At 50.4% G+C, this 23662-nt stretch overlaps 9 protein-coding genes across 9 annotated transcripts; 3 read left to right on the top strand and 6 right to left on the bottom strand.

Moving 5' to 3' along the window:
* Positions 1 to 529: 529 nt before the first annotated feature.
* N7515_009902 (fungal specific transcription factor domain-containing protein) lies at positions 530 to 2044 on the top strand (the record flags this gene model as incomplete). The annotated part of the gene is made up of 1 exon (XM_056670645.1): positions 530 to 2044. The coding sequence occupies one exon, from the start codon at positions 530 to 532 to the stop codon at positions 2042 to 2044; it is 1515 nt and encodes a 504-aa protein (XP_056517018.1).
* Positions 2045 to 2298: 254 nt separating this feature from the next.
* On the bottom strand, positions 2299 to 4041 carry N7515_009901 (Zn(II)2Cys6 transcription factor domain-containing protein; the record flags this gene model as incomplete). The annotated part of the gene is made up of 1 exon (XM_056670644.1): positions 2299 to 4041. One exon carries the CDS (start codon positions 4039 to 4041, stop codon positions 2299 to 2301), a length of 1743 nt encoding a protein of 580 aa, XP_056517017.1.
* Positions 4042 to 4473: 432 nt separating this feature from the next.
* Positions 4474 to 5799, top strand: N7515_009900 (alpha/beta hydrolase family protein; the record flags this gene model as incomplete). The annotated part of the gene is made up of 1 exon (XM_056670643.1): positions 4474 to 5799. The coding sequence occupies one exon, from the start codon at positions 4474 to 4476 to the stop codon at positions 5797 to 5799; it is 1326 nt and encodes a 441-aa protein (XP_056517016.1).
* Positions 5800 to 9259: 3460 nt separating this feature from the next.
* Positions 9260 to 9910, bottom strand: N7515_009899 (uncharacterized protein; the record flags this gene model as incomplete). The annotated part of the gene is made up of 1 exon (XM_056670642.1): positions 9260 to 9910. The coding sequence occupies one exon, from the start codon at positions 9908 to 9910 to the stop codon at positions 9260 to 9262; it is 651 nt and encodes a 216-aa protein (XP_056517015.1).
* A 2021-nt stretch (positions 9911 to 11931) lies between these two features.
* N7515_009898 (uncharacterized protein) lies at positions 11932 to 12342 on the bottom strand (the record flags this gene model as incomplete). The annotated part of the gene is made up of 2 exons (XM_056670641.1): positions 11932 to 12151; positions 12227 to 12342. The coding sequence occupies 2 exons, from the start codon at positions 12340 to 12342 to the stop codon at positions 11932 to 11934; spliced, it is 336 nt and encodes a 111-aa protein (XP_056517014.1).
* Positions 12343 to 12371: 29 nt separating this feature from the next.
* N7515_009897 (uncharacterized protein) lies at positions 12372 to 12590 on the bottom strand (the record flags this gene model as incomplete). The annotated part of the gene is made up of 1 exon (XM_056670640.1): positions 12372 to 12590. One exon carries the CDS (start codon positions 12588 to 12590, stop codon positions 12372 to 12374), a length of 219 nt encoding a protein of 72 aa, XP_056517013.1.
* Positions 12591 to 14056: 1466 nt separating this feature from the next.
* On the top strand, positions 14057 to 15957 carry N7515_009896 (putative MFS transporter; the record flags this gene model as incomplete). Its single annotated transcript, XM_056670639.1, has 8 exons — positions 14057 to 14251; positions 14305 to 14392; positions 14447 to 14545; positions 14596 to 14797; positions 14850 to 15165; positions 15229 to 15659; positions 15717 to 15855; positions 15913 to 15957. The coding sequence occupies 8 exons, from the start codon at positions 14057 to 14059 to the stop codon at positions 15955 to 15957; spliced, it is 1515 nt and encodes a 504-aa protein (XP_056517012.1).
* A 429-nt stretch (positions 15958 to 16386) lies between these two features.
* On the bottom strand, positions 16387 to 16677 carry N7515_009895 (uncharacterized protein; the record flags this gene model as incomplete). The annotated part of the gene is made up of 1 exon (XM_056670638.1): positions 16387 to 16677. The coding sequence occupies one exon, from the start codon at positions 16675 to 16677 to the stop codon at positions 16387 to 16389; it is 291 nt and encodes a 96-aa protein (XP_056517011.1).
* Positions 16678 to 21809: 5132 nt separating this feature from the next.
* Positions 21810 to 23099, bottom strand: N7515_009894 (uncharacterized protein; the record flags this gene model as incomplete). Its single annotated transcript, XM_056670637.1, has 1 exon — positions 21810 to 23099. The coding sequence occupies one exon, from the start codon at positions 23097 to 23099 to the stop codon at positions 21810 to 21812; it is 1290 nt and encodes a 429-aa protein (XP_056517010.1).
* Positions 23100 to 23662: the final 563 nt, after the last annotated feature.

The following is a 23662-nucleotide window of genomic DNA, read 5'->3' as shown; positions in this document are numbered from 1 at the left end:
AGCTGACTGTTACGACGCAGAATGTACCAAGCGGAAAAGAAAATGTGACAAGCAGGTACCATGCTCGAGATGCAAGCGCTTGAACTTGAAGTGCTCGATAGAGGTTGTTCAGCTTAGACGCAACGCCGTGCAACACGGGTCTGAAATCCAATTTCTGAACTCATTATTGGGAGACATCCAGCCGCTCTCCTCTGATGAGGTGTCCCATGTTACTCAAAAGATCAAAGATCGAATATTCCGGTTAGAAACTGGCCAAGATCCACCAGAACGGCCCGTATCTGATGCTGCCTCGACACAGCAGGATCCCGGTACACCGAGTACCACCACGGATCAAGGACTTGGCAAAGCGTCGCTCAGCGTGACTGAGAATACATCACATCAAACTGAATCTTCACTTCTGACAGCAATTGAACACCTTGCTTGGGGGCGTAACTCTGCTGGATGCTTCCCGCACCGGACGTGCGCGTGTCAATATCGCAAAGATGGCCCCCTAGTAAACCCTGTTCCACTTCACGTCCCCACTGCTCAAATGGAAGCCATGCTTCCAAGCATTGTTGATGCCCGCAAGCTGGTTGAATTTCACATTGATCATCTGGCGTGGCATCATAATTGCTTCCATGCTCCAACATTTCTCGAAGAGTGCAAGTTATACTGGGCGACAGGAAGAATGGACGAGCCTCTCTGGCAAGCTCTGTATCTCTCTGTCTTGAACTCCACCGTTAGCTCCATTCAAGATAGTGCAAAAGCAAGAGAGATTGCTGGCGTCGATCTGCGGGCGGTGCAATCCAGTCAGCAGCTGTTCGCGGCAATGGTACAGACTCTCTATGACTCGAATTTCCTTGAAAACCTCTCAATTCGCTCCGTTCAGGCAATTGCCATCTCGACAGAGGTAGCCCATAATCTTGGCCTGAGCGAACTAAATGCGACTTTGTTCAATGCAGCAGTACGCATTGCCGAGTGTCTTGGAATCCACAAAATTCAGGACGATCCCATGAACGTTCCTCAGGGCAGAGAAGCATGGGACGAGAAAGTGGAGCGAGAAGTGGGCAAAAGAGTATGGTGTCAAATGATCATCCAAGACCACTTCGCCATCCCCTTTACCGACAGCTATAGTATCTCGCCAATGCATTACTCTACAAGTCGTCCGATGAATGCAAGCGAAGATGACTTGAAGGATCAGCCGATTACCATTCCCACCATAAGCACTTATGTTCGCGTGCTCGTGGAGCTGGCATACTTGATGCCGGGGCTAGTTGATGGACTCGGTCCAATGAAAGCCCGAAAGCCCATGCGAGAGCAATACGAGCATATACTGCAGATAGACCAGAAGATGAGAGGCGTTGTAAAGAACATACCTCCGTTTCTTCTGCGCGCGGACAGATACAAAGAAGCTCGCATCCCTTGGCTCGCTATTGCCCGGCGAAGTCTCGCCATCACTGCAGCCGAGAAGATCATCATGATCCATCGGCCCTTCCTCTTCCGGTCTTTCAATGACCAAAACTACATCTATACAAGACGGACATGTGTTGCAGCTGCAATGACCATTCTGCGCGAGCACGAGGTGATTGTCAGTGAAGAGGATGTCTCCATCTGGACTCATACCGCCTTTGCAATCACCGCTGCAGTCATCTTATGCTTCGAAGTGAACGCAATCGCGGAAGATCAACCCGATGTCGCGCAAAGCCACAGGGATGCAATCGTGGCTGCCCGCCTCCGTCTCGATGCTCGAATCAATGACGTCCTTGCTCAGCGAGGCGTTGCACTGATCGATGCAATCTTTACTGCTGATCCTGCCTTAGGTTCACCGGGTGCCAGTAACAGGACGATTGACTTTATGGATATATTGGCCAAGTTTTCAACATTCGCAAGAATGAGTCTGGGCCCTGATACATCTGACACAGCTGTTGGTGGGTTCTCCAATGCTGGCTCCCAGGATGTGATCGGTACACAATTCGATGAGATACCGCCTTGGCCGCAGGATATTGATTTTGATGCTTGGTTCACTGAGACTTTTCACACTCTACCAGAGCCTCTTCAGTATTGAAAAGCAAGATCGGGAATCAGGTTTTGGGTACCAGCTTTGCTTGGGCTATTCCAGCTGAAGTGTATATATTATTGTTTGCCCCTGTGTAATTATTCAACCAAACCCGGCTCTATTCGTTGATTTGCCCGTGAAAGCATGGATGGAATGAGACCAGCCAGATATGCACCTCGGTATATCCTAAGATAACGCATACGCAGCGATCCCCCCAGCGAGTGGCCAGTACTAGACCTCACTCAGTATAAACTGTCCAAACTTTACGGCCCACTCATAAGGATTGCGCCCTTCCTAATCCCTCTGGCCAGATACTCTGCCTTAGAATCTGCAGATGGCGTCGAATCTGAACTCTCCATGTCCTTACCCGACTCCGACGGAAGATGCAGCAACGTGACGACACGCAGGAACTGCTCGCGGATCCATTCCTGCTGTCCAGGCCTAAGCAAGGTCGATATCAGCTCTCCGTGATCTTCTGAGAAGAGCGTCAACAGGTGGCTCAGCGGGTGCATGACGCGCCACGGCCCCTGCGCAATGACGTGGCGCCTGTGGTCGTCCATCGATATGCCCGCATCGAGTCCATCCCTATCCAGTCGTGATTCCGCTCCCAGTGAATAATGACTGGGAAGAAGAACCATCCGGTCAGTGAAATCTGTGAGACTGACTGGGGTGGTTCGATTGCCGAGATAGAAGGGTATGCTGTAGCACACACTATCGACCAGTTCTTGGAGTAATTGTTGGCAGTTGACGAAATCTGAACTGTGATAGAGAACATGCCCATTGGCGGACCCAGCGCAGCCCAGATCTGAGAGTGCACTGAGGGCGCCGAGTGTGGTCTTGGCGAGCAGGAGGCGTTGGAACCGCCATAGATTCCAAATGCTGGCAATTTGACAGGAAGGATACACCTCACAAACAGACCGGTAGGTGGGTATGGACGAATCAATATCCCGACCACTTATTAGCCTTACCGGTCTCCAGTGATGCGGTACATCTTCCGTCCACGCCAGAAGCTCTGCATCAACCGATTTTGCATCCGCCATCCACTCTTTCAGAAAAGGGCCCAACGATGTCGTGGGGCTACCCTGCGTCACAAACTGCGTGTAGCTGGCCTGCAATTCAGCAACGGATATCCCTATGGCATCGAGTGTTGCGCTGGGGTTGTCTGGCACAGCCATCGTATCTTGGCTCCCAATCCATGAGTATGCGATACTCCTCAGTGGCCTTTTCTGACGTATTGCGGTTGAAACTTCGGTATGTAGCATAAACTTTTGTAGGTAGGCTCGCACTATGCCGTCCATGTCGTGCGAGCCCAGAAACGAGAGCAAAGAAGCTGCACCATTGTGGTGCGTGCTTGACACCCGGCGAAGATCATAAACCGCAGAGGCATTCTCGTATGTCTGCAGCACCAGCACGGCTAGCATAGTTGCCGGCTTGCCACGTTCTACGGGATCCTGTATTGCAGCCCGAAGGCGCGTAATTGCCTGGGAATAGGACTTCCGCGGTGATCGGAAACTGCTGGCGTCATGCCGCCACAAGGACAAGATCTCTGAAGCCAAGGCGGAAACGGCAAGCGAGAGTGGCGATTCTTCCCGTTCCGACAGATAGGCTGGAATGAGCAATTCGAAGAACCCGCGCGTGGATCCCATATCGCGGCCCATGCTGGCATAATGGCTAAGATAGAACGGCACGGCGGTGTCGGGCTCAGAAGGCTGCCGCGTAGTCAAAGCCCTCGCAGCCTTCTGGTCTTGAACATCCAACTCAGACCGCCCACCCGAACTAGTCGACCTTTTCACGACATTCTGACTGCGACAATTGACATCTTGGTTGGTGTTGCAGAACTTGTGATTCTGGTCCTTGAACTTTAGCTTGACAGATTTGGGCCTGTTGTAGCCGCCGCAGCGAAGCTTCAGTCGGTGACACGCTTGGCACTCGGGTTTCGCCTCGTCACACCTCACACGGCGTTGCTTACATGTGACGCAGGCTCTGGAGCGTCCACGGTTGACCATTGTGATAGCGAGGATGCTGAAAAGAGGAATTCTGTTGCGATGGGTGAAGTTAATAGTTAAATTTAATATGGCTTGCCGGTATCGTCATTCGGGATTCGGCATACGGGATTGAGAAATTTCGGAGCCTCACGAGTCACGGGCGGGACACGGGTGGGTCATAGGTGGACCATAGGCGGGTACGGCGTATCGGGCGGGACCAATGAGGAAAAGCAGTCGCAAAACCCATACTCGATGCGGTTTAGCCCGAGAAAGGCCTAACCTACGAAGTATATCCCTTCAAGATGATGGCTGCCTATCTCAATGACATGGGAAGAGGTATAAAGTTGAAGAGATGGAAGAGAAATTATCACAGAAGTCACCCCAACACAATAGCTTTGACAAGCAACGAAGTCATCACAATTCCCTGAAAGTTTTCTCACTCAGAGTTTCGTGATGAAGTTCCATTCCTCTGCCTACGCGGCCTCGCTTTTGGCCGCTGCCCTGCATTCCGGTGTAGCGTCCGCTGCATACGATACCTCTAAAAGCCCCTTGCTGCTTTTGAGCAATGACTCCACAATGAACTTCGACTTGCTGACTCCTCTCGGTGAGTCCATCACCGGAGGAGGCGACGTCGGACCGATTCTTGCCGCCGCCAAAGATGTCAAAGCCGGAAACATGACATCCTTCACCGAGGTCTTCTATAAGCTCGCCAATGACACCAAGGCCCAGGCCGAAGACCCGGATAATGCCTACGACCCCGTCAATGTCAGGGACACATGGTTCTCTGCCGCGGGGTATTTCCGCAAGGCTGACAACTACCTCCACGGCAACTGGAGCAATCCGCTCATCGAAAGTCTGTGGGACGAGCAACTTGATGCTTTCAACAAAGGGATAGCTGCTTTGCCTATTCCTGGCAAGCGCATCCGCATCCCGGCCACCAAGGGCAACTTCACCGTTGAAGCCATCTGGTACTCTGCTTCCGAGAGTAAGCACAAGAAGCTACCGACGTTAATCATTGGCAACGGATTCGACGCTGCTCAGGAGGACTCTTATCACAACTTTGTCGCGCCCTCCCTGGCCCGAGGATGGAACTGCATCACCTACGAGGGCCCGGGCCAACCAACTGTGCGCCGTAACCAGGGCTTGGGTTTCATCCCCGACTGGGAGAAGGTCGTCACCCCCGTTGTGGACTATGTTCTCTCAGAAAAGAAGGACGTCGTTGACAGCACCCGTCTCATCCTTCTCGGCAACTCTATGGGCGGCTATCTGGCTGCCCGTGCCGCGGCCTTCGAGCCTCGCCTGTCTGCGGCGGTCTTGATCGACGGCGTCTGGGACAACTACGCTGCGTACGCAAGAGAGTTATCACCTGAACTTCTCGCGATCTATGAGGCAGGTAACTACACGCAATTCGACGACGTCCTCCTCTCCGCTAGAGAGGCCGGGAAGCTCCCCACCGGCGCCGCCTGGGGCATCGACCAAGGTCTGTGGGCGTTCCGCACGCACTCGCCCTCTGATTTCTTTACCCAGATCAAATCGTACAACGTGGAGTCGTTCATCCACAAAATCAGGATCCCTGTATTTGTGGGTGACGCTGAGCTGGAGAGCAGCTACATCGGACAGCCGAAGCAGGTGGCGGATGCGCTGGGCCACCGGGCTACTCTGCATACTTTTAAGGGAGCTGCTGGATTTCATTGCCAGACTGGCGCTGGACAGGAGCTTTCCAGAACGATCCATGCGTGGTTGAACAAGACTTTCAATAACACAGGGGATGGTCACTGAGTTTAGTGTTACGGTCTGGAGGGGGGTTGTGATTTGTGTGGTTGTAGTGTTATGTCCCGTGATTGGCGTCGCTCTGGTCTGTAGACGATTTCCTGGCAACTATTGCTTTCTTCCTTACTTTCTGCTCCTCGATGTTTGTACAATTATTTCATCCAGTTCTCTTGGCTTTAATTAAGAAGGCTTGGCTACCTAGTAGGTGGCGGATAGTGCAAGATGTGCAAGGATGGTATCTGGGGAGAATCAAAAACCAGATTAGACGCAGTACGTGTCGCGGTGGGATTATTGGGGCAATTCGGAGGGATACAGACTTGCCAGTTGGCTGGAAGCTCGCTAACCACGCGCCACAGTGGGTTTTGACGGATATTTGCAGATCCCCCACGTGCCCCATATCTACTACCTGTCCATACCACAGAAGATGGTCACAGTGCTAACTGGATAGAAAGCACCCAGGCACGGAGATTATAACGGTTCTTGGATTATGAAATAGGTTGGTTGTTGGTATAGTAGACAACGAAACAATAGAGAACATCAGAGACACATGACGCGAATGCTTTGAGAAAAGACCAAGCTACCAACAGGACATATTGGGTTTAGGAATGTCTTCCAGTGCCAGTATTATCGGTGAGGTACCCACTGATCATAAAGGCGGCGGAATATTTTGTTCTGTCGTCTGCTGTATGAACTGACCACAGAAGACTCGCACCTCTGGATCATGAACAGGCGGACCATCGATCTGACAGAGAAGCCGTCAGATCTTGTCACTATATACATCAGAGACATCAAGACAAGAATAATAGACAAAGTGATGCTATGATGCATCAAGATAAGAATAAGAGACAGTGTGTGGTTGGTTCTGGGGGATCCGTGGCTCCAGCCCACAAGTTTTTGGCCATTCCCGCTAGTACCGAAGTACATCTCTTTGCGGGGGTCCAACCCCCAGACCACACCTGTCCACTGGGGGTAGTTCGGGGGTAAAATGGAACATTGCAACCGAGGGTGTGTAATCAAAGTATGAACCAAATCAGACAGAGGAAGGGAGGAGGAGGAACGAGGAGGAGATCAGGTGAGGTGCATCAGATAAGAATAAGAGACAGTTGCTACGGATCATCGCTCCGACCCACAAGTTTTTGGTCAATCCGGCTTAGTACCGAAGTACGTCTTTCTGCGCGGACAGCGTAACCATATGAATGGCGATCTTGTAGCAGCAACCAAAGCAGATAGAAGAAGGGAATAGAAAAAGAGAGAAGAAGGGAAAGGGGAGAGGAGGAAGAGGAGAAGGGAGATGGAGAGAAGAAGAAGAAAAGTCAAGAACTGAGAGAAGTTCAGATATTTATATCGAAGAGCTACCTGCCTGTTTGGGCAGTCAATCAATCTGAAAAGGCAGCCACGACCATGAAGGCATCTACATGTCTTGTGACTTCCGAAGACATACCTCAGGCAACCCGATCATACACCTCCAAGGCCCCAAGCCCATGACTCTCAAATTCTTACAAGCTTTGGGCAGCCCGCTCGAATCACCTTGTTCCAATTGACGCCATGGTACCAGGGTGACACGCTTGCTCTCGATTCTTCCTTGCCATTTCGATATCGTCGAGGCACCCGGTGAATAGAGATAAGACTGACATGATTCCTACAGGTTTCCCGTCACCGAGGGAACGCTAGCCCCACTGTCTCATGTGTGATGAATGAGTGATCCAAGTCACGAGTGATCTCTACTGCATGCAATTTCTCCGCCTTGAGGCTTTCACCGAGGCATCTGCAGCTTGCGTCTCCGCCTTGTGCCGGCCCGGTCTGCACCCTGGACATACTCACCCTATTCTCACGTGAACAGATATGTGTTTCTGGGGGTTTCGGGACATTTGACATATACGAAGAAGCCCAGTGGTATAGGCCTCTTACGGGAATGGATTGAAGATGGAGCCTCTGACTTCAATGAAATTCTGGAGATTGGTTGAGAAGAGACCACGGGGGGATTGTTGGCACTGACCTGCCCGTAGAAGTTGCAAGGCAGCAGGAGAATAGTCCGATGCCTCGGCTGTCAGCAGAGAGCAGTAGGATACTACATTAGCAACCGAATTGGCTTGAAATGTTGAACGGGCAGCCGAAGAATGCTGATGATAGCGTAAAAAGTGGTATAGTTCATTAAGAGAAAGTCAGTACAAAGATCACGAGGTATTGATCTCCGTACCTAGGCACCGCTGAGTTCGAAGTGGATGGGACTGAGCATTTTGTGACTCAACTTTACAAAATTGATGCCCATTGTCATAGACTTAAACACCAGATCCAGTGGGATTATTGGGACAATTCGTAGGGATAGCCTTGCCAGTTGGCGGAAAGCTCGCCAGTTGACGGGAAGCTCGCTAACCACGCGTCTGGAACTCGGGATAAAGTGGATACTGTCAACGAGACAAAAGAGCAACCACGGGGAGCACTGAATAAGACAAACACTACCTCTCCGTTGGCTGACTATGTCTCCGTACAATATACAAGACCCAACGCCGGGCCTGCGGCATGGAGAGAGACAAATCACCGAAGTGACACCTGAGGCGTGTACCGGTAAGCGTTAACTATTGCCCGTAGAACTATTGTAGTGGGAGAACTACACCACCTCCAAGGATTATGTCTCAGGCCACGTGCTACGTTCACCGCCCATTCGCCTTAAGAGGGGGCAAAGCACAGACAGACACACATCCAACACACATCTCTTGCCTCTTTCTCAGTCTTTCAGTATGATTCACATCAGCTCTCAGTAGGTCTTAGGACGTCCCCTGCTACTGTCTCCTGGGCTGCAGTCCTCCCATCATCCTGTCTGCGATGTCAGACCGCCCTCGCGAAACCTGACTTCGAGGTCCAACATCTTGCCCATGCGCACAGTTGGTTCAGGGTCGCATCGATGGCGTGGCCATCATCTCGGCCACCATCTCGAGCAGCCCCCAAATGGGGTCTCACAACAACCTACCAATTGGGGCTGGGTGGGAAAGACCTCAAGGATTGGAACAAGATTCTGTAATGTAAGTACCGGGCCATCGTGCGACAAGGACCCAACTCCATCTGTGGGATCTCCATACTTACTCCTTCTTCCCCATAGTATGAACCATGTTCATGAGCACCCTTTGTTCACGGTCGCATCGATGGCGTAGCCAACATGTCGGATAGCTGATCCTGCCCCAGTTGTCGAGGCGACCGCGAAGCCCAAGGGCAAGAGAGGACGCAAGGCCCTCAAGCCTATTGGAGACAAGATTGTTGAAAATGGTTGACATGTGGACTGGATACATGGCCATTGATGCTCTCGTCAGGGAGGTGGAGGCACTCGGCCGTCAACTTCCCACCCATCACCGGCGCAAGGAAGTGATGAAGAATGTTCACAGGCAAACCTCTCGGACCGAAGCCAGAATAGACTCGCTGATTAGCGAAGCGGTAACATTCTGGCATCGGGACCCGGAAGGACCGACAGACGGCTCTACAGGGAGAGCGGGGGAACGGAGCGGGCGTTGAGTGTGTGGGGATCCAGTTCTCCTTCCCAACCTGGGTGATCACACTGCACATTATATGTGACTCCTTGGAAGGCATTCTTCCTTGACAAGATGCGCCTCGCTCCCCCAGTTCCGACGAACTCCCAAACCCTCCACGCGGCACCAAGCGTCGCCACAGTGTCAGTCACGAACCTGCTGAATCCTCCTCGTCGGCTGCCACTCACCAGAGACGCGAGGTGATCGAGACTATTGACGCTGAAAGAAAAAGAGATGAAGAAGTGGGGTGTTGGTACCTTTGGAAAGAAAGGTGATCTTGACATTACCGCCATCACGCCTCCAAGACAGATGCCATTGCGCTTTCCATCGGGACGACAACATGCGAATCTTCCCCCGGTGCGCCTCTTCCTCCCGGGACAGTGCCCATGACGTTTGGGCTGGCTAGTCGAGAGCGTTGTGGATCCTCGATCACAAGTATGGGATCCCCAGCAGGCACGGGCGCGCGCTGCGAACACTGGCTCCATCTCGCCTTCTGACGGCCATTCGAGTGCTCGGAACGGCCATACGAACTGCCACGCCAAACCCAGTCGGAGGACTTCATGCGCTACGCTGGCGGCGCCGGCTTCATGAGCTAGGCTCATCTGCGATGTAAGTATGTCTGCTCCCATTCAACCCAGATGCAAAGCAAACTGTGTGATCAGACGACTGACCCCTTTGCTCTCCATAGAAATGCATCGAGTTGCAGTTGCCCGGCATGTAATTTGAGCTGACCGGTGTTCCTCGCATGTGCTGCGGCGAACTTGCGCCGCAATAGCACCCACCTAATGCTGCTATGAATACGGCAAGAACATGCACTCCGAAGGAGTGGTGGGTACCCTATCCTCGTCTGAACCAGAAGGAAGTGTCCGAGCTGATCAGTCACTTATACTGCTCTCAGGATAGTCCCCTCTAGGCTTTTCTTGCACGTGAGATGCTTTCGGTTCCCATCCCTCATCGAGGGAACCACGGTTGAGAAACCGCCATGGTCTGAACCATGAGCAGCAACGACGCCATCACGGTGCAGTGCCCTTGGTTCTTGGCATACTCTGGGGTCCCTCTTTGCTTCGTCTGCAACGGCTAGTTGCATCCTCGCTTGACCGTCCGGCTCTGTCGTCATTCTCGTCATTCGTCAAGTGGGGATAACACATGTCCTTCTGGACATGCAATGGCATGTGGTCACGAACCAGGAGAACCCGAAGCTGAAGTTGCTTTGCTTCGAGCAATCCTTTCGTGTTCTCTTGGTGAGATGGTGTCTTTTTCACCTACCATCGCACCTTGATTGTACGTTGCGGAGCTGCAAGAAAAGCGATTGAGCGAATCAGGGGGTTATGTGGGGACACCCCTCCGGGAGAAGAGTTGATCCGACGAGGGTGGAGCACAAACGCCAGGCACCAGATGGAACTCTCCATTCCCGAATCGTGCGAAAGTTGTACATATTCGAGGATTTTTTTAATTCCTTCTTTACCTCGGATACCAAGCTATCTTCGCGCAAAAGTCACGCAACTCCCGGTTGAAGGATTTATCGACCACCCCGATCACCCGCGGCCTAACCGGCGTGGGTCGGGACTCGGGACCTAGTTTGCAGCTTCGTTAACTAGATCGTTAGATAGTTAGCAAGAATCAGTATCATGGATTCATTATTCTCATTCGGATTGACCTTCTAGATAGGACAGCCTTTAGTTCTGCTGTCCTTGGACCTTGATATCAGACTTATCAGTACACGTATCCATTCTTGCACAGCCCCGGTTTTGGCTGTCATAGTACCCCGTAGCCTAGGTTTATGGTGCAACTAAGCAGTCATTAGTTAACTAGTTACTGATGAGTGTGTAGTTAATCTAACTCAAATGAGAGTACATCAGTAACTAGTTATAGTTAACCGGTTGGATGATATTGCATATTACTGATTTTCTGCCTAGCAATACAAGGCCGATAGTATCAAAGTCAGACCTGGGGGCTATCGTCGCCCGTACCGCATTGAGGCTTTGGGGGAGATAAGGCCCTTTCCAGCGGAGCTGCATCTTCTTAGATCGATTTTCGTCTCGTCTGAAATATCGCTCCACTACCAGATTTCCCTCCGTAAATTTATCGCGATGGGCATTTGACTTCATGCGCTCTTTCTCGGGCAATGAGCCATCTTTGGCGAGAGTATTAGTGTCCATCCCCATGGTTGAATTGCGGTGCGTAGGCAATACATGACAACCTATCCACGTTCTCCTCCTCTGTGATATCGTATGGCCAGTATCAATGGATCCGCAAGAAATCTGCTGGGTCAAGTCTGGAAGATTGATTCTCGAGATAAACCAGGTAGGCTTCCGAGGGAATCGCTCGGGTATTCAGAGCTCGCTTCCGCCCCGGCAGATCAGAAAGACCGCTCTAGTTGCCTGTTGTTAGTGGACATGGTCTAATTGATACCTTAAATAGGCATCGGCAGCTGACTGTCACACTCACTATCCTGCTGGTGGCTTCTTGTCCTTCAAGAGCGCCACAATTAGAGCTCCCTCCTGCATGGATACCGGCATTCGTGTGTCAATCGGGGGCGTGCCTTGGCATCGATGAGTGCCATAACAACTATACGGCGGCCATTTCTCGTCCTCAGGTACTCGTCCTCCTACCGCGCGCATGTCTAACTGGTGGCCTTCAGAACGATGCTCAGGGCAAGGCATGAGAATGCGTGCATCTTCATGTCCTCTCTGATGTCGTACGGCCCGTATTTATGGATCTGCAGGAAGTTTTCTCCGTGAAGGCTGGAAGACTGATTCTTGATGTACGCCAGGTAGGCTGCTGAAGGAGTCGCTGTGCTTATATATAGCTCGGGACCATCCTGTGAGATGAGGAAGACTGGTCTAGTTGCCCGTAGTTAGTGGCCATGGTGTAATTGATACCTTAAATGGGCATCCGAGGCAGACTGTGCAACTTACTCTCCGGCTGGTGGCTTCCTGTCTTTCAGGAGCGCCACAATTTGCGCGCCCTCCTGCATAGATACCTGCGGTTCGTGTGTCCAACGTGGGCGAGCCTTGGTTTCGATGAGTGCCATAACAATTATACGGCGGCCGTTTCTCGTCCTCAGGTACCCGTCTGTTTGGCTGTGAGATAGGCGCCACGAAACTTGGCCTTGAGTTCGAGTCGATGCCACATCCACTCAGCCCGTTCGTTTCTTGGGTGAGCCGCTGTGATCGCTGTCAGATGCTCCACAAGGGACAAGTTTACCGTCTCGTCGTCATCTCCCATTTGCTCAGCCAGTCCTTGAAGTACCTGGAGCTGATGGTGGCGGCTGCTTGTCATATGTGCGAGATCATCTCTGCCAGGATTCCAAGGTGAGATAGATCTCTGGTGGCGGACCGACTTGACGTAACGTAGTTTGCGTAGGGTGTAAATTAGGATAGCCGCTTGACTGCGTCCGTATAGGCAGCCCCTAGACCTAGAATATCAGGACTGCCTGGTCCATGTAACTTTTGATCACGGTGAGTACTCGCAAGGACAGGTATTGTTCTTGGCTTATTTCAGAGGCTGAATAAACGCGTCAGACCATTCGGGTGGATGAAGAGGAGGAAGAGAAAGAGAAAGAGCAGCCTGAGCAGGCAAACTAGCTGAGTTTTATCATATGTGTGACAGTGTGATGCCTCGGGCAACCAGGCATCAACGGAACAGAGTTTGTTGACCTGATAACTAGCGGATGGAAAAAGAACTAAGAAGTTGAGGCGAGGCAACTACGAGTGACATTGTCACATGATGGATTAGTTCCCCTTTAAATTCACCATACTCCGTACTGTGTACTGTAAGTCTAGTTACAGTCTGTACCTAGAGCGGTGTATGGACCGGTGCTAATTCAGGCATCCAGGAATTCAGGCAGTCAGGCATTCAGGCATGAACAGCCCCAAAAGGGATAGCCTACTCTGTAGTCTGTACACATCTTGAAGGGGTTTTCCCCGCAATTTGGCCGTTCGGACTTGCACTTTGTTTGTGCATCCATGCTCATCCAGTAAGACAGCAGTAACCAGTTCGATACGATCCATAGACGCGCTAGGGTGAACAGGGGATATAATTTGTTGGCAAAATCTCGAATTACTGGAGACTGCCGAACGTTGATGAAATCTGGAGCGCCAAGACAAGTATACTACAGTATGTGCTCCGGACAGAGAACCCAGGTCAAGCTACTGCACCTTCAGATTGCTTTTAGGCTGAGAGTACAGCCTGATCGAAACCGAATGAAGTCTCTTGTTTCCTTCGCACGGAGTATCTCCGAATCCAAGTCCGCGACGTGGCAGATTGCTCATCTTCCCCTCGAAATGCGCAATTGCAGCGGCAATGTCGTGATCCCCAAGCTCCACCCGCATAATTCAAACCACCCCAACGCTCTCAGGCACCTGCTTTCAGCCAGTTGAAGCGACCGGCAAGATCAGCCATGTATCTTGATTGAGCCACTCTAAACGCTTACTTACCAGTTCGGGCCTTCACCGACCGTTAAGCTATTGCTTGTCGCCCGCCGGTCAGCACATAGCAGGCTATATGATTGGAGACATTGATGATACGGATCCCGTGTAGCTTCCAGATGTAGCTTGAGTCCTGTTTATCTCCCTTTGGAACCTTCCCTGCTAGGATGCGTGGGGCCGATCGTGGCTATTATGCCATCGAACTGAACCGTGCCCGTGTTGAAGCAGGAGTTCCTTTAAAACCCTGCTGTCTCCTGTGATGCAGGGGTTGTTTTTTCGACCCGCTTACCTCTCGAGGAATTGTCCAGTCCTGGTAACATGTCATTGAAGAAGGATCCCGAGGACGCTTTGTCGCCTAGCAGCTCGGCGACTGGTTCATCAGAGCGGGACGAGAACTATGAATTCTATAAACAGCACCAAGGTATCGAATACACGCGGCAGGAAGCCAAAAAGGTTTTGCGCAAGATTGATATTCGTTTGATTCCATTGTTGTTCTTGATCTATATGCTCCAGGTGAGAATCTCATACTCCTCCCGAATTCTATCTGAAGTATTAACCCGCCCCAGTACCTGGACAAGAACAGCATCAACTTTGCCTCCGTCTATGGCCTGAAGCAGGACACACACCTGAAGGGACAGCAGTACTCGTGGCTTGGTGAGTATCTCTTAGGTTCCCCCAGTTCAGTGTATAAACCTCTAACATATCTAGGTTCTATCTTCTACTTCGGATACCTCGTTGCACAATGGCCTGCCGGATATGCAATGCAGAAACTGCCGGTGGGCAGATTCCTCTCCATCACTACTATAAGTAAGCGATGATCCTGTAACGGCAACCCAGGGCCAGACTAACTGTATCAGTTTGGGGTGGCCTATTGATGACAACGCCGGCATGCTACAACTTCACCGGAATCGCCATCAACCGCTTCCTCCTGGGAATGACCGAAGCAGTCGTCACACCTGGCTTCGTCCTGATGACAGGCATGTGGTATACCTCTGAAGAGCAGCCTCTGCGTCTCGAAGCTTGGTACTGCACCAACGGTATCGCAACAATGTTTGGAGGGTAAGCGACCTGCCCCAAGAACACCAGAAGAGAATAACCTAATGCAGGATAGCCTCATCGGATATGCCGTCGGACACATCACCACCGGACTCCCACGATGGATGTACGTCTTCCTGATATTTGGAGCCGTCTCCGCCTCAGTGGGAATCGCCGCGCTGATCTTCCTCCCGGATCTCCCGTCCACCGCCAAGTTCCTCACCGAGCGCGAGAGAGCCATTGCCGTCGAGCGTGTAGCGATTAACCGCCAAGGCGTGAAGACTCGCCAGTTCAAATGGTATCAGGTCCGCCAAGCGGCCGAAGATCCCAAGACGTGGCTTTTATTCGTCATGGCGATTGGCGCGCAAGTCCCGAATTCCGCTTTGACTAGTGTATGTGTTCCAAGATTCTCGCTCCTTGGGATATAGATAAAACTAACGTCACGGACTAAACAGTTCACTTCCATCATCGTCGGCACATTCGGTTTCGACACACTCGGCACCCAATATCTTCAAATCCCAGGCGGTGCCGTGCAGTTTGTGACGCTCATCGCCGGCGGCTGGATCGCAACAAAGTTCAACGGCAGGTTTCACTCACGATTCGCCTGCATGATTGTCGCATGTATAGTCTGCATCATCGGAGCCGGTCTGCTGGTCGGACTACCAAGCACGAACAAGTGGGGCCGACTTGTTGCACTCTGGTTGTGCTATTTCCAGGGCCTAGGCTTCAGCATGAGCTTGACGGTTGTTAGCTCTAATATTGCTGGATACACTAAGAAGCAGGTTACCGGTGCTCTGTTGTTCACCGGATACTGTGTGGGCAATATTATTGGGCCTCAGACTTTCAAAGAGGCCGAGGCGCCTGGATATCACAGTGCTTATATTGCGTGAGTTGCTATCCCTGGGGATGTTAACATTGAGATCGGGTTTACTGACTTTGGTAGCATGCTTGCTGGTTATGTTGTAAAACTGCTCGCCATTGTTGCCTTGTATGTTTACATGTACCTTGAGAACAAGCGTCGAGACAATATGGCGATTGATAGCCAGGAGGTTGAGGCTGAGGGTGTTGAGAACGGAATGCTGGTGAGAAATTGTTCCTTCTGGTATTGACACTTGGATGCTGACATTTTATTTCCTCAGGACAAAACGGAGGTTGATAATAAAGGGTTTAGATACGTGCTATAGATATTGATACTATCGAATTAAACAACAAATTCGACGCCGCACGTGTCGCAGTGGGATTATTGGGGGCGATTCGTAGGGATAACCTTGCCAGTTGGCGGACGGTTTGCCAGTTGACTGGAGGCTTACCAGTTGGCGGGAGCTTGGGAAGCTCACCGCGTTTAGAATTCGGCACCCACACCAGGATATTTGAGATCGTACGTGCTCACTAGGTAGCTTCTCCCTTCCCTCTTATGAAACAACTGCTCTCCATTAAACTTTTGGTATTGTGTGTTGATGTTTTCGAATCATCTTGTTTCTTGGAATCTCAAGGAGACAACTCCAAGAAAATGTGACACAGGCTAAATCTGTAGGTAACAGAGTCCAATTCAACCCGACGAGATGACGAAGCTGTCCCTGTCCTGTCACATCATGTATCCATCACAGAAAAGGTCAAACCAGGAAAGGTTCATGGGCCCCAGTTAAGAGCTTGATGATCATGTATCGAGTACTGCGATTGAACATCTGGCGAGTATTGCGCAGAGAAAACTTGTCGGCAACGGCTGGTGGGACATTCGTGAAACGTATGTACTTTACCACGTCGGTGGTGTCTTGGTTGTCTCTGATAGTCTTCCGTACGGCATTCTCCGTCACCCCGGTGGCTTGGACTGTGTCGTGGGGCAGCGCCGCGAAGCACTCGATGTCTGCTTGCTCGACGTCCGAGGTGCCAGAGTCAGCAGACATTGTTGGAAGTCTGGTCTTTCGGGCCGACGTAAGGTTTTCCGAAATGGAATTCTCGAGGACAGAAGGTGTGGACATCCCGGCGTCCTCAACGTCCGAAACTACGTATATGGGCGTCTGGGTATGCTAAAGACAACGATCGAAATGTGCGAGGGTCGAGTGAAGACCCAGGTCCTCACCCACAGCTATCAGACAAGACCTCAGAGGAGGTGGACTGTCGCAGCAGCGGCGGGTGAGAGAAGCGGGAGGAGGGAGAAAAGAGAAGCACATGGTAGAGAGTGATAAAAGTATTGACACATGGTTTGTAGAATCAGATGCTGGAAGCAGCAAATTAGAAGACCCCAGAGGTGTCAACTGAGTAAGGTCTCTGACGAACCGGGAAAGCTGTGTCCTATGTTGCGTAGCGTCCGTTGGAGGGCGGACCTGAGTTCAGCATTATCGATCGAGCTGATTGATATTGGATTCTGGCAGGAGGCCTTTGACGACCTGAGACTGTGCCATAGGACTTCAAATTAGTATCGATGTTGGGTCTGCTGGCAAGATAGGAGGATCAAAGTCAGTCCAGCTTACATTGGGGGTGGTCATGATGTTTAATCAGACGTAGTGGTGAGATAGGTATGATATCGAGATGGATGAGCCTTGTGGTGAGATGAAGGTGAGAGGGGAGGACGTAACTGGTGATGAGACATGGTAGTTGTAGGTAGAAAAGTAAAATTTCCGAGTGATGCAGACTATATACCCAGTTTAGACGTGTTTCGGACCAAGGTCATATGATATGCTTCAGGTTTGATGGAGGTACCTTAGAATGTTTGGTCCACCTCAACACAATTTGAGATGTCTGCTCCTTCGTCGACAGGTTTCGAATAAATGGCAAGACCGTTGCTTCACAGAATCGACATAAAACACGTCCCAGCAACGCATCTTGTTTGATTTTCCTTTTCATCTTCACCATCTTCCAATATCATATTCTGATCCACCACGGTTAACCAAAACCTTCATCTTTTTAACTTATCATAGCTTAGAACGCTATCACTAATCGTACCAAGCGTTCAACACTGCTACCGCGTTGCTGGCCACGATTCGATATACATCTCACCGTCTCATCACATGATTACACTCGTTGTGCAACTTGCACCTTGTCCACCCCGCCACGGTAAATTGCCAAGTACATGCCACGAGAGATATGATCACAGCGCTTCACGGGGAGGTCCGCTGTGTCTGAGACTTCGTGGGTTTGGATAGTTAGGTGGAGTCCCCGAAGTGTGGTCTTCAATGAAAGGCGGGATGGATCCAAAGCCATTGGCATCATGGAGATGTCTAATAGTTTCGTTGATTCTTGCACATTCTCCCGGGTGAGGCCTAGAAGCGATCGTTCGGTCACTTAGACGAATCACAACGACGGGAAGTTGATTCTGTTCTGATAAATGCCCCTTTTCGGGATCGTAATCTTCATTCGAAATGTCGAACACAAACATCTCACGAACAAGATAGTGTTGGATCGCTAAGAGTTTTGTATCGGGTATGGTAATTTCTTTCTGATCGTAAAGACTTTTTTCGTGGATAACTTGGATAGCAAGCTGCATGATGTCCTCCGGCGACTGCTTCCATGCTGGACTCTTGTTTGATACAATAGCGAGCACCCGAAGTGGATGTTTTCCTGCCATATTGAACTAAGTGTCTATATAAGTTTATTGTCGGGTACGTTGGGGAAACCTAACAAGTCGTAGATCACTTACTCAGGTAGGAGTCTCAGGCAGAGGCCGCGAAGTAGGTCACAGTGTCAGCTTTTTAACACAGTAGGTCCAAGTTACTCAGGCAGGTCATCATGTCATGTGAGCATGACCCAGCGAATCATGTTCCGTCTGAGCAGGCTGGGGTATTCAGGGCGCTCAGGTCAGGATCACGGACGGATCAGATCAGTGAGCAAAAAGCGGTAAGGTCTGAGCACTAAAATGGAAGGGGAGAGCCAAGAAGTGGCAGAGGAAATCCGCTAGTACATTGGTGCACCTAGCTATGGATTCATCAATGAATTTCCAGTTTGCTATCTGCATTCTCCGTACTTACACAGTACAATAACTAACTGAGGATGTGATGGCACCGAAGTCAACAACGTAGCCATCATTGAGGGTAAGACCTAGAGTAGAAAATTCTCGAGAGGTTACATGAAGAATAGGATGGAAGCTGACTTTTATTGGCTTAGACTGGAAAGTGACTCAGACTGGAGAAGGTGGAAATTAATCTTTGATTTCCAATTTTTTATTTTGTTAAACCTTTACAAAATCTCGAAGAAACCCCAGAAAGAGTAAAACCAGTCCATGAACGGGGTGACCATATCCGGCCTCCCGATTGCCGTGAAGCCGAAGCCCTTAGCCCGCCACGGCGAGACTGTATATTATTGAAAAGTATCGGAAATAATGACCACTAGACCACAAGAAAACCCAAGGTTCCTGTTTATGGCCTAGGGAGGCCTTATCCCAGTGTATCCCAGTCTGACAAAAAGTCGAAGAAACGAGAGTGAACGGATGCAGCTGGGAGGGTGTGGCTGCTATATCCAGTCTTCCGATTGTCCTGAGGCCGAAGCCCGCCACGGCAAGACACAATATAGTTCAGTGGGTCAAGACGAGTGGACGTTTGTTGAGCGGGCATAGTCTCTATATCAAATCTCCCGATTGTCCTGAAGCCGTGAGGCCCGCCACGGTGAGACTGGATATCCTTGAAAAGTCGAGTGAAAAGAGAGTAAGCGGACGTGCTGGGATGGGGGTTGTTGCGATATCCGCTCTTCCGATTTTCCTGAAGCCGAAGCCCGCTGCCATGAGACGCACACGGTTGGGTTTAGGTGGTTGGTTGCCAATTGGTAGGTTGAGCCATCAAGTCCATGTAAGCCAGATTGGGTATGCAGGCTAAGTGGTGTTTAATAGAGGAGCATATGGCAGTACGGAAAGAGTAGACTGACCAGTGAATGTAGGCACCTTGGATAAGTGGTGACGGTGAGTGGTCATGTACAGATGACGCATGATGTTATGAGACCCGATTGGATGATGGATAGGATCGACTCATAATGGAAGACATGATGCCAGATATGTGTTTGATGGAGGACTTGATGGAAGTTAGGTGGGGCATAGATGGATTGACAGATGAGACTGACCGATGATGGGTGGCTTGATGTAAGATGGAAGGTTGATGGAAACCTTGATGGAAGATGGATGGTTCATGGATGGCTCGATGGAGGATGCATGGTTGATGGAATGAAGATGAGATATATGGAAGATGGGGAGTTGAAGGAGGAAGAAAAAAAAGAGGAAGAGGTGAGGGACGGACATTATATGGGTTTATGGTTTCCTATTCAGGAAGGCACGTATACACCGAAGTAGGAAGCACCTACCCACCCAGCATTTGGAAGAGAAAATCTCTCAGAAAAAGGAGAGCAGGCCAGCGTGCAAGTAGGGCGTTTCTTCCTCGGGCAATGAACACTTATCTCTTAGCTAGCAACCGTCTTGTTCACTCTCTGCATCTTTACAGATCAGTTATCCTGCATCACTTCTGATTATTGCTTAAGGTGTGATTTGTGAGTGATTATATGTGACTACGAAAGCTGATGAGCTCGCGCTCAAGTTCTAATGATATTTAGAGGTTGAAGTGGCACACTAGTTATGTGCTTCGTTCACAAGGTTCGCCCTCAGACGATAGTGAAACCACGATGGATTCCGATGCTCACATGGACAGCTCACCAGACGAGGCGACAGACATGTCGATCAGGTCACAACCGAGGTGACTGACACTTCAACTGGGATATATACCTCCTTCCCCACCCCGCACTTCAGTGGCCAAATGGGGATCAAAAGGTTCATCGACAAGTTGCGACGCAAACTGACGTCGTCCTTTGCAGCAATGAAGGAAGGAAGGACATGACGGGAGGATCTGGCGGTGCTATCTATAAGCATAACGTACTGTTGTGATTCCCAGCTATCTCAGTTCCTTGACCTCATTTGGATCCGTGAATCCGGTCAATTCGCTGTGACTCTACGTAGACTACATTTGGAAATTGGAAACCCATATCTTTCTATGTCGGGACTTTCAGACTTACCTTAGGTACCTACAGTACAGACAACACGGCATCTTCTCCTCCAAGCTCCTGCGAGCGCTCCCGCGTTTCTATCGTTATTCGTTCCACCTTTCAGAGCATTGCTAAAACCCGGAAGTCTGATCGCGTTTCGATGTACTTTCGCGTAGACGAGCCAATGACAGCATTGTAAATTCTCCGCCATAGGAGCGGATAAGCGTGGGTCAGTGGGTACCGGTCCCGTCAGGTGGAGGCGCACCATTCCTTTTTGGGTTTTAACGTTTGGTGCCAAACATGAAGACCCAAATGTGTCTTCCCAGACGTCTCCTATTGGAATCACTAATTGATGGAGGCACTTTCACCGGCCCTTGTTACGGACTCATTTACAGTTTTGGAAAGAGACTGATGCACGATGATCTAGCTGCATACATAAAAGGGCAGAAGAATTCTGTTGAACTAGTACCTACCTAGCTGTTGAGCGGGTTGAGCCAACTGTCGAGTTCAAGCTTCGCAGCATTCCATTGTCTGTATAGCGGATTTCACGGAGCGCTTTTCTAGGTATTGATGTAATGGTCCCCATCTTTCCCATCGATATGGCAGTAAATGTCAGTCGATTCGTTCTTAGACGAATTTCTAGTCTGGCTTTCGGTCTGAGTTAGGCGCTACAATTCTTCAACTCACCAGTTGACTGAGCACACGTTCGACACGCCGCGGGCATGGGCTCTGCTGTCAGCCTGAGGGCGGTCGCAAGGTTGGCCAGTCGGTGGTGCGGGCCACAAGCAAGTCGTTCCCCTGTTTCTGACCCTCTACATTTTCTGATACATTAAACATACTGGGGAACCTACGCAGGTGTATACCTAGGAACCTCCAAACGGAGAAAAATATTAATAGATACTATTCCAGATGGCACTGACCGGAGAAGGTGGAAGTTAATTTCTTATTTTTCATTTTTTATTTTGTTAAATAGGTTCCTACAAAATCTCGAAACCCCAGAAAAAGGTCACTCCAACCAGGCCAACAAGAACCAAGACCCAGGCCAAGATGCTCCAAAATAGCACGATTGACGATTCAAGTCTTACTTCATTTTGCTCTTCACCGAAGAGAGCGCAGCCGCCAACTTATGCCGGGATTTCTCCCAGAGCCTTTTGATCCCCGTCCGGCGAGTGCGAGCAAACACAGGAGTCGGAAACGAGGTATACACCTCGGGCGGAGCATCACGCACACACGTCGTGATGGGGCGACGTCTCCGAGCCGATCCAACAGATGAGCCTGTAGATTGGTGACGTTTCAAGGGGGAGGGCTTAGCCTTCCATGTCGATTTTCGTGGAAGGGATTCCAAGCCTCCGGAGACCTCAGGCTTGGACTCCATCCATTCATGCACTGAGGGGATACAACTTGATTCAACGAAACCGTTTCCAACGGCGAACCTAGTAGCCCCATAGATGTCTATGCTGCCAGTATCGATGCAAGCATCTGTCGTATCCCTCTGGTCGTTCAACCACCTTCCATGAGGTGAATAGAACTTGTGAACCCGTCCTTGTGACTCCCTGGCCAGCGCAGATCCTCGTAGATCTATAAGGTTGTCATCAGGGCCGTGGAGACGAACAATGACGGGGTCAATGTGATGCATAGCTTGGTTGAGGACTGCTTGCCTCCTCAACTTGTCACTTCCCTGCAGGTCCTTTGGCTTCGATAGAATGATCGCCAGTGACTCCGACGGGGTGGTAGAGTAATGCGTGTAGCTACGCAGTCCCATCCAATTGAAGTGATGGATGTCCCTGTCAAAATCAATCCATAGCTGCCGGTCCGCGAAAATAGAGGTGAGGTTGGTCTGCGCAAGTGCTGCAGCGGCTGCTTCCTCTGTATCGGACGGGCATTGGCTAGTGGACTCCCCATTAGGGAGAAGAGGCTCCTCAATGCTGGATGTAGGGCTAGTAACATCACTCGAGCCTGACCAATCATCTTCAGTAGCGCTGGTGGTGCCAGAGTCCATAGCTTGGACCTCACTGCTCGAACGGCCATTAATAGGTTCCCCTTCCTCCTCAATTGTCGACAGCAACTCGTGAAATCCGAATCGTGTCATAAACCCAGGGGGTTGGGCTGGCTCGAGGTCATCAAAGTGTGAATCTCTCTCTGCCCATGGTATAGGCCCACATGGCCGGTCAGGTGGACTCGGCATGTTGCGCGGAATGGCGGTGGCTTGATTAGCAGCGGCCAGAGCCTCTTCAACATCCTCGGCCCAGTCAAAGGCTTCCGGGCGGAGCAAATCCTTAGTATGGGCCTCCTCAAATGGAACCTGTTCATGTGAGTGTTCATGTCGTTCAGTCATCGGAGTTTGAGAGCGTACCTTGCCGTTGAAAGTCATGTTGATAGTCGTGAATGATACTCGTGAATGATATTGCAAATTGATATCCTGAGTATGTAGACTTTGCTTTGTTTTTAAATTCAAAACAAGCACTTTGAAGCAATGATAGTTGAAGAAGCAATGATAGTTGAAGCAATGATACTTGTTTATCGTGGATACCAATAGTTATGTGCAGCTTAAAAGCTAGAGGGGAGGTAAACAAGATGGTTGCTAGTCAGGTTGCTAGTCAAGTCACCGTGGCACCTTCCCTGTGTTCGAGTACAGGGAGGTCGTTAGCTTGCTCTTTCCTTTGTAGTGGCCTATACTGAACTATGTTCAGACAGAACGAGGACGGATCCTGTGACTGTTGGGTTTCATAAACGTCGCGAATCGCCATCTCTTATATGCATGTAGCCCTGGAGGGCAGTGGCTGCTTATAGAGGTATGAGTCGATTCTGCGAGCAAAGGCAAAGGTAAACAATGGCATTTTATTCTCTTTGTTCGAGACAACGAGACTCGCTCTATGCCATGTTAGCGCTTTTGAAGTCTTTGTTCGGCGGCCAATGACTATTATCCCATTTGTT

The sequence above is a fragment of the Penicillium bovifimosum genome (assembly GCF_028826915.1).
Source record: "Penicillium bovifimosum strain IBT 22155 chromosome Unknown utg000008l_segment0_segment0, whole genome shotgun sequence".
NCBI lineage: Eukaryota > Fungi > Ascomycota > Eurotiomycetes > Eurotiales > Aspergillaceae > Penicillium > Penicillium bovifimosum.
The sequence above is the reverse complement of the archived record's forward strand: the minus strand, read 5'-3'. Positions and strand labels throughout refer to the sequence as shown.